The sequence below is a fragment of the Leuciscus leuciscus genome, assembly GCF_965113295.1.
Source record: "Leuciscus leuciscus genome assembly, chromosome: 18".
Classification (NCBI taxonomy): Eukaryota; Metazoa; Chordata; class Actinopteri; order Cypriniformes; family Leuciscidae; genus Leuciscus; species Leuciscus leuciscus.
Window position 1 is genome coordinate 1,833,069 of NC_138742.1, and position 10,000 is coordinate 1,843,068.

General features: G+C 38.4%; 2 protein-coding genes across 6 annotated transcripts in view; both read left to right on the forward strand.

The window, feature by feature from the left end:
* ddah1 (dimethylarginine dimethylaminohydrolase 1) overlaps positions 1–6,299 on the forward strand; it is a 111,843-nt gene extending 105,544 nt beyond the window's left edge. For 2 of the 5 annotated variants that reach the window (XM_082145976.1, XM_082145980.1), the window contains one exon: positions 2,494–6,299. In XM_082145976.1, the coding sequence (XP_082002102.1) occupies positions 2,494–2,607 (114 nt within the window). In that variant the 3' untranslated portion in view covers positions 2,608–6,299. The remainder of the gene's footprint in view (positions 1–2,493) is intronic. The other 3 variants (XM_082145978.1, XM_082145977.1, XM_082145979.1) reach the window with 3 other exon arrangements.
* A 430-nt stretch (positions 6,300–6,729) lies between these two features.
* cUnh1orf52 (chromosome Un C1orf52 homolog) overlaps positions 6,730–10,000 on the forward strand; it is a 7,339-nt gene continuing 4,068 nt past the window's right edge. Inside the window, exon 1 of the mRNA XM_082145990.1 lies at positions 6,730–7,131. Coding sequence (XP_082002116.1) covers positions 6,853–7,131 — 279 coding nt within the window. The 5' untranslated portion in view covers positions 6,730–6,852. The remainder of the gene's footprint in view (positions 7,132–10,000) is intronic.

A 10,000-nucleotide genomic window follows, 5' to 3' on the forward strand; every position in this document is an offset into this window, starting at 1 on the left:
TTGGATAAGGGCGTCTGCTAAATGACTAAATGTAAATGTAAATGTAAGAGAAAGAGAGAGAGAGCTGGAAGAGAAAGAGAGAGAGAGAGCTGGAAGAGAGAGAGAAAGAGAGAGAGAGAGAGAGAGTGTGAAGAAGAGAGAGAGAGAAAGAGTGAGAGAAAGAGTGTGAGAGAGAGAGAGAGTGTGAGAGAGTGTGTGAAGGAGGGAGAGAGAGAGAGCGAGAGAGAGAGTGTGAAGGAGAGAGAGTGAGTGTGTGAGAGAGAGAGAGAGAGAGAAAGAGTGAGAGAGTGTGTAAGAGTGAGAGAAAGAGTGAGAGAGAGAGTGAGAGAGAGAGTGTGTGTGAAGGAGAGAGAGAGAGAGAGAGAGAGAGTGTGTGAAGGAGAGAGAGAGAGAGAGCGAGAGTGTGTGAGAGAGAGAGAGAAAGAGTGAGAGAGAGAGCGACAGAGAGAGGGAGAGAGAGAGAGCGAGAGAGAGAGTGTGTGAGAGAGAGAGAGCTAGAGAGAGAGAGAGAGAGAGAGAGAGAGAGAGCTAGAGCGAGAGGGAGAGTGTGTGAAGGAGAGAGAGTGAGTGTGTGAGAGAGAGAGAGAGAAAGAGTGAGAGAGTGTGAAAGAGTGAGAGAGAGAGTGAGAGAGAGAGAGTGTGTGAAGGAGAGAGAGAGAGAGAGAGAGAGAGTGTGAAGGAGAGAGAGAGAGAGAGCAAGAGTGTGTGTGAGAGAGAGAGAGAGAAAGAGTGAGAGAGAGAGCGAGAGAGAGAGGGAGAGAGAGAGAGCGAGAGAGAGAGTGTGTGTGAGAGAGAGAGAGAGAGCTAGAGAGAGAGAGAGAGAGAGAGCTAGAGCGAGAGGGAGAGAGAGAGAGAGCTGGAAGACTCGTAGGAAAACTCGCCTGCTCTTCTGGAAATCCTCCATTAAATGACACATTTCTTTATGAGGCTCTTAGAGATGCTGTAATGTTTCTGCTCGCTCGTTTGGAGTTTAACACACACACACACACACACACACACACACACTCACACACAGACTCTCACACAGACTCACACTCACACACAACAACACAACAACAGTCAGCGGCTGTTTGCGGACTGGTTGGCAGTCCGAATGTCGGCAGATTTTTACGCCTATGATATACATATACATATATATATATACACTCACCTAAAGGATTATTAGGAACACCATACTAATACTGTGTTTGACCCCCTTTCGCCTTCAGAACTGCCTTAATTCTACGTGGCATTGATTCAACAAGGTGCTGAAAGCATTCTTTAGAAATGTTGGCCCATATTGATAGGATAGCATCTTGCAGTTGATGGAGATTTGTGGGATGCACATCCAGGGCACGAAGCTCCCGTTCCACCACATCCCAAAGATGCTCTATTGGTTTGAGATCTGGTGACTGTGGGGGCCATTTTAGTACAGTGAACTCATTGTTATGTTCAAGAAACCAATTTGAAATGATTCGAGCTTTGTGACATGGTGCATTATCCTGCTGGAAGTAGCCATCAGAGGATGGGTACATGGTGGTCATAAAGGGATGGACATGGTCAGAAACAATGCTCAGGTAGGCTGTGGCAATTAAACGATGCCCAATTGGCACTAAGGGGCCTAAAGTGTGCCAAGAAAACATCCCCCACACCATTACACCACCACCACCAGCCTGCACAGTGGTAACAAGGCATGATGGATCCATGTTCTCATTCTGTTTACGCCAAATTCTGACTCTACCATCTGAATGTCTCAACAGAAATTGAGACTCATCAGACCAGGCAACATTTTTCCAATCTTCAACTGTCCAATTTTGGTGAGCTCGTGCAAATTGTAGCCTCTTTTTCCTATTTGTAGTGGAGATGAGTGGTACCCGGTGGGGTCTTCTGCTGTTGTAGCCCATCCGCCTCAAGGTTGTGCGTGTTGTGGCTTCACAAATGCTTTGCTGCATACCTCGGTTGTAACGATTTCAGTCAAAGTTGCTCTTCTATCAGCTTGAATCAGTCGGCCCATTCTCCTCTGACCTCTAGCATCAACAAGGCATTTTCGCCCACAGGACTGCCGCATACTGGATGTTTTTCCCTTTTCACACCATTCTTTGTAAACCCTAGAAATGGTTGTGCGTGAAAATCCCAGTAACTGAGCAGATTGTGAAATACTCAGACCGGCCCGTCTGGCACCAACAACCATGCCACGCTCAAAATTGCTTAAATCACCTTTCTTTCCCATTCTGACATTCAGTTTGGAGTTCAGGAGATTGTCTTGACCAGGACCACACCCCTAAATGCATTGAAGCAACTGCCATGTGATTGGTTGATTAGATAATTGAACTGGTGTTTCTAATAATCCTTTAGGTGAGTGTATATATATATATATATATATATATATATATATATATATAAATTACATATTTTGAAACTGATATATATTTATTCGAAAATAAAAGATGATTTCATGATGTCTGTGTAATTCTGTAATAATTTGTGTGTGTGTGCGTGTGTTTCCCACTGCAGGTGTTTGAGAAGCTGAAGGACCACATGCTCATCCCAGTGTCCAATCAGGAGAAAATGAAGGTTGATGGCTCTCTGACCTGCTGCTCGGTGCTCGTGTGCAAGAACAGCGTCTGAAACACACACACACACACACACACACACACACACACACACACACACACACACACACACACACACACACACACACACATTGCAGACACAAGGAGTTATGTAGGTTTATATCAGCTTTTTTAACCACATAGAATATAAAAAACACACTCTCAGACCTGGTGATGTTCGATTTTTCTAATTTGTGGCTCTGGACCACAAAACCAGTCACACGGGTCCATTTTCTGAATAAATAATCTTTCCATTGATGTATGGTTTGTTATGATAGGACAATATTTGGCTGAGATACAACTATTGAAAATCTGGAATCTGAGGGTGCAAAAAAATCGAAACATTGATAAAATCTCCTTTAAAGTTGTTCATTTATGTTCTCGATTGTGTTGCATTCACTCACACAAATACATGTTTTATATATTTACGGTAGGAAATTTACAAAATATCTTCATGGAACATGATCTTTACTCGCCATTCGCAAACCTCACTGTAGTCATGTAGGTTTATATCAGCTTTTTGAACAACATACTCTCAGACCTCAGTTCGATTTATGCATTTAAATTTTCTAACTTGCAGCTTTCTCTTCAGAATGTTTCAGCGGGGGTCAGAGGTCAGTGAGTTAAAACTATTAAAGTTTTGATCGGCATAATTTGCATGAGGAAAAAATCCACTAATCGAAACCTCAGACCCCAAAGTGAAGCTGTAAACTGCTTAAAATAAAGTGTGTGTTGCGTTATACGTGCGTCGAGCCCCACAGATGACAAAGCATCGCTTCATAAATAGTTTTTATAGAGCATTTGAACTGTATTTTCAGCGCGTTTTACAAGGAACATGTGAAATAAGCCATTGTGAAGTGCATTTATTGAGTAATTGAAGCAACAAAACACTGCTAACAATGATTTTCTTACTATTTTTGTCTTGTTTTCAGTGCAAATATCAAACATTTCTTAAATCCAGATGCATTTACTAAAGTAACCGGTGCAATGGCTTATGGGTAATAGGCTATACGGGGAAGGAGCAAGCATGCACTATGATTTGGGACGCTAGTTCTAATCATGGAAAGTGTGTGAATTAGACTAGTTTTCAAGACGTAAACAGGGGTGTTCTGGCAACGTTTCCTCAACGTTACGAACAAATATTAATAGAACGTTCATTCAAAGTTATCTGGCCTTTAATAACATTCATTTGGATGTTCGTCTAACCTTTTTTTTTTAATGTTTCTACTTGTTTCAGAACGTTAAGAGACCATTCAAAAGTAACGTTCCCATAACATTTGAAGGATGATAAAACTGGAATGTTTACGCAACGATTACATAAGCAAGAAAAAAAATACTTTTAAAACGCTCTGTACGTTCAGAAACGTTTATAACATTAGCAAAACATATTTTTGTTGCCGTTTAGTCCGATTAAGCTCATGTAAGTGGTTTCAGGTGTACTTGACTCTCTAAAGAGTTTGTGTTTCTGCCAGTGTAATAACAAATTGGGTCCCCCTCGAAATTACGCATTACAATTTCTGATAATTATGATAAATACAGTTACAACTACATTATAATGACCATTTATGTCTGTATTAGTTAGCTATAGCCTACTAGCAAAGCATACAGATTAAGCAATTAGCCTGATAGCTTAGTTTTTACACACATTTGCAATTCTCAATCATCTTACACGAGTTAAATTAAGTGTAAAATATCCACATATTTCAGTTATAAATAAAACAAATGAATGATGTTCAATTATTCACTTGACTGTTATTATTTGTTAATAAACAGTTAATCAAGTGTAAGAAATTATGTTCAATTGGTTTTATTATGCACTAATGTGTTTTAAATTAATATCATTCATATAGGATAATCATTAACTGACAGCTTGGGGAGACCAGATTAGAGTGTTTGACGATTAGCTAAAGTTGCTAATCTGCCTATCTGTGCGTTTAATTAGCTTCCTCAGTCACAGTTTAGCGCTTTTGTACTTTAATGGTGTTAAGGATTCTCCGAACTGAAGAGACTGATTCATTCTCTGCCGTAACTCATCGGTTTATTTCTCCTCCTGAAGAGAAAATGCAGATTTAAAGCCCAGAGTCGCGGGTCAACAACAGTTAAACTGGATTTACAGTTGTGCTAACAACACTTCGACGATGACGACCGTTAAACACTTCGACAGCCTTTTATTAAAAAAAATGTGAATCATACTGTCATCATCTTACGACATCTCATTCTTTATCTCATGTGGATGCTTTGCAGAATACGTAATCTTTATTCGTTATTTCTCTGCCAGACACTTGTAAAATATTCGGCCGTATTATCTCACCAGCCGGTCGTAACGCGTCCAAGTCACACTGTATGAGATCACGGTCGTAAAGAAAGCAGTGTTTACTAGTTCGACTTCAACTACTATCCGCTCATCCTGAAGGAATTCCGTGTTTCCTCATGGATTGGAGAGCCAAGTGCGTGAACTTCCATTCAACCCGGAGTTTCCCTGTTATTATCTGCTGAAATCTGTAATCATCATCATCCTAAAAATATATACCTGGAAGCTCATTTTCACCAGGAAAAATAAAAAATTGCTTTGGTAAATCTTAATAATGACATTAAAAATAAACATTATGACGACATATTAAGTAAAACGTTTTACTTTGTCATGCTTATGAAATAAAGTGAAATTATGGCATAGTAGGTCACAATTATGGCATACTAGATTAAAAAGTCGAAATATGAGATAAAAAGTCAATGACGTATCATAATTTCACCTTTTTATGTCACACTCAGGGGCGCCGCTAAGGGGGGGAAAGTTAGGATGATTCTAAGGGCCCAGACACTTTTGGGGGCCCCAGAGATCGATTTTATTAACGGAATGGATGCGGTAGGGGGACCAACCTCATATTCTTTCATAGGGCCCAAAATTGATGGTGGCGCCCCTGGTCACACTTAAAGGGATAGTTCACCCAAAAATGAAAAGTATCCCATCATTTACTCACCCTCAAGCCATCCTATGTGTACAGTATATGACTTTATTCTTTCAGCCAAACACAATCTGAGTTATATTTAAAAAATATCCTGGCTCTTCCCAGCTTTATTATGGGATTGAATCTGCAGAGCCTGCGATTGATGATTTTGAAGCTCATAAAGCACATCCATCCATCCATCATAAGTAATCTATACGAGGTTCATAAAGGCCTTCTGAAGCGAAGCGATGTGTTTGTGTTAGAAAAATATCCATATTTATATTGGATATTATAACTATGATCACTGGCTTCCGGTAATGTCTGTATGCAAGGCGAGTTCCGGCGGAAGAGTGACTTATAGAAAGTTAGAAATATGGATATCATTTTGACTTTTTAAGTCATTATTTCCATCACATAATTGAGTTAGTGTGTCATTTTGTCTTTTCATCATATGACATAATTTTGAATTTTTATGTCATATTCATGATTTACAAAAGCATGATTTATTTTTTTCCTCATGTGGTGGAAACGGACTTCCATAGAAATCTGTCATCATCCATAACAGACTCAGTCTCAGATCTCCAGGATTCTGCCGTATTTTAATCTTCTTGTAATCTTGTTCCCACTGGCCGATCATCAGCTGTTCTGTCTGGAAATGTCTGATAGATGTGACTCAGGACTTTTAGTGTGCCATGATCCCTTTAACACTGTGCGTTTGTAATGATTTTGTTGGGTTTGTTAAATAAAGCTGCTTGTGAATGGATGTGATGTGTATTGTGTGTTTTGTTCTGCTGCATTTATTTCCAGAGCAGGATCAAATCAAAACACAAAAATACTCGGTAGCTTCATCAAAATATAGCATATTTAAATTCCTGATGTATAATGAAAGGTCATTACATTTTAAGTGTTGCCAGTGTCCTAATATATTTTGATAGCTAGATAAGAAAGAAAATCCAGTAATCACAAATGACTGTAATTGGTCAAACCACAAGTTCAAGTGCTTTAAAATAACTGATAACACATGACAACGCTGTTTACTTAAAGAGCGATCTGAATCCAGATACTTGATTTTAAAAACACATTGTTAAATTGAAAATGATCACGTTCTATTTTATTTGATTTGATTTTTGTGATCCGTTCTTTTTGAGATTTAATCGGTCATTTTATTCTGTATACGCGAGCGACCCATGTTTATTGCATCATCAGCGCGCGCCAAATTCAACATGGCGGCCGTTGTTTAGTTGTTTTTAATCTGCGGTTCCGAATCCCAAACGCAATAGCATTGAATCCGACAGTCTTCCTCGTCTTCATCCAGCATGAGCGATGAGAAGGAACCCGAGGGCCGTAACTTCTTCATGGGTTATGATGATCTGAGCGACAGCAGCAGTGACTCGGACAGTCATGAGTCCAGTAAGAAGAGCCGCATCGAGCCGGAAGCGTCCGGATCCTCGAACCCGCAGAGCCGCAAACGAGCCGCCGAGCCGCTGCCGAACCCCGACGACCTGTTCCGCTCCGTCAGCAGACCCGCGTTCCTCTACAACCCGCTCAACAAGCTCATCGACTGGGACCGGAGGACCGTCAAAGCGCCGGAAGAGGTCAGCCTGAAAGCCCTTCAGTAACTTATCACTGTTATGTTTAGTGCTGATAGTCAATAATACACTGATTTAATATTACGTTACTCCCCCTTTTCATTTTCTCTTGATCGTAGTCGTCACTGAGCTTCATCTCAACATATTTATTGAACGATTATGTTCAACGATTATATAATAAATGTTAGTAAGTATTTATTTATTTAATATTAATTGTTTTAATTTTTTTTGGCATGACTAATACAATATTGCAAAAGCTTGGAATACATAGAATAATAATAAAAGCATCAAAAATAATAGAAGAAAACATTATTACATAACTTAAAGGTATAGCGGAGGATCTTTCCAAATTTTAGATAAGACCCGCCCTCTCCACTTTTTGAAAAGTTTGATTGATTCACCAGAATGATTGACAATTAGGAGGACCAATAGTTTAGACTACCCACCAGGAAGTAAAACATCCTCCGCTATACCTTTAAATTTAAATAAACTGTACCAAATTAGAACATGTGTGAACATTTGATACCACAGTTTTTTAACAAATATATATGGGTGATTCTCCAACTACAGGCACTTTTGTGTCCTTGGCCTTTTTTTGTAAATAAATAAACAAACAAGTGCAAAAATAAATTGTCATTATGAAGTTCATGCTCCAACATCCTAGTAACCACCAAATCTTTCCCCTTTTTTCTTTTAAAAATGCTTTTGCAAGGCTGTTTATTAGCAGATTTTGCAGTTTTATGCTTGTCCCCAACCCAGACTGGCCCTCTTTGAATGTTAAAAAATTATATTAAAGGATCGATTTAAAAATATTTTTTAACATGTTTGTCTTAAGGACAAATAAAATAATATCATACCATCAAAATTCCATATGTATATCATCATTTTAAACTATTTTTGGAATGAAATAGGTCTGTGCCCAGGTTTTCCGTCATTTCCACCTCCCTCAACAAAATCCACTTTAATAGATCCACCTTAAATATTTTATTTACTTGGTAATCATGGAAATAATAGTGAAAAGGACGTATTAGTTGAAGATGAAACTTCAGGCACAAGAAAATAAATCAAGGTAACTCAAGCTTTTATACAGAGTATTTTTATTCAGCGTCATTTCCAGCTGTAGTTCGGCTGAATTATGTACAACAAATATGAAAATAATGTATTTATGTTTATTACGAGTAAACAACATGCTAAGTCCAAAAGTAGCTAAGCCTGAAATGAGGGAGTGCTAATATTGTAGAAAAACTGCATAAAATGTAATTTCCACCTCTGAGAAGTTACAGGCGTAGCTTTGGACATGATAAATGTAGTTTTTGTGCGCTATTTACATGTTCTCATGACATATTTGTGCTTTTGGACTGAGAACTTTATATATCACCATTCCAGTACACTCTAAATGTATTTTTATTTATCTATATTTATATGAATGTTTTGAGCAGGTTTATATAATTTGCATATCATTTGTAATCATTATTTTTAAAACTGTTAGGTATACTGTTCAACTCATATATGTTAAATAATAAAATACATGGTTAAAAATATTTTGGACTGGCAATTTAAGTAAAAATAAACAGAAACAATCTTTCCACCATAAACCGTCATTTCCACCACTTTCCACCACTACAGTTTTTAAGAAAAAAAATAAGAATAACCAATGATGTGGATCTAAATGTATTTTAAATCAAGTAGTAATAGTTCATTACTTACAATGTATGTGTGAGTGACTTATAATAAACATAGACCTGAGCAAAAATGAGATACTGTAGGCAAAAATCCCTCGTGGCATTTAGCAACTTGAAATAAAAATGCATTAAGTTCATGAAGTATTAGGATTTATTTTGTTACATGATTAGGTAGCCACTGATGTTGTTGACAGATACATATTCTTATATAACAGTTTTACAATATTATATTGTAATAAAATACATAAATTGAAAAGTGGTGGAAATGACATCTTTATAAGCGCTCTACAGAAAAACTGTTAAAAATAATAATAATCCATGGAATTCTAAAACTGTCCACTGTTATATTGTGTTAGAAGACAAATGAATGAAGCTAGGAAGATTGTTTTAAGAGTGTTTTAAGAGAGTGAATTTTCCATAAACTCACAGTGCCAAAAGTGCTCCTAGTTGGAGAATCACCCATATATATACACTGTACACACACACACACACACACACGTGACAGGAGGATCTCCACTCAAGTCTAAAAATGTTCCACATATGGTTGAAAGATCCATCATTGGCCTAGAATGATAATATTCTGAGAGTCAAAACTATAAAGTCAAGTCATCTTTATTTATACAGCGCTTTATACAACTCAGAGTGTTTCACAGCAGCTTTACAGAGATAACAGGAGAATAATGCAACAGAGTGTGTTTCCAGAAGAAAATAGTGTCACAGTCCAGCTTAAAGCAGGGCTATGCAGTTTTGGGAATTTCTTCGCTGTATTCCCGCTTTTTGCTGGCAGGTTTCTCTCTAGAGCTCCCCCCACAGCTTCGGAATAGATATTTGACAACACTGTTGTAAAAACTCGTTGGTGATTCTCAGACACCAGAGGCTATAGATCAACGACATCAAAGCAGACGGGACATTCTTTACAACGTCTTCTTCATTCGGGTTCGAACAGCGTGAGGGAGCGCAATAATGACAGCATTTTAGCAGATTTTTTTGCCGTAAAGCAATTCGTTACATCGCGAGACCTGATATAACGCTAGACTTCCTGACGCGGCGGCCGGCGGCCCAAAGTTGTAAGGGTGGTTTTTCGGCTCACAGGCGCTCTTGGGGTGCGAGACGACCACCATTCAACCCGAAAACAGTCATATAACTATTCCAATGACTCCGAAGCTGTTCGGTTAAGGTAAAAAAGTTACTTA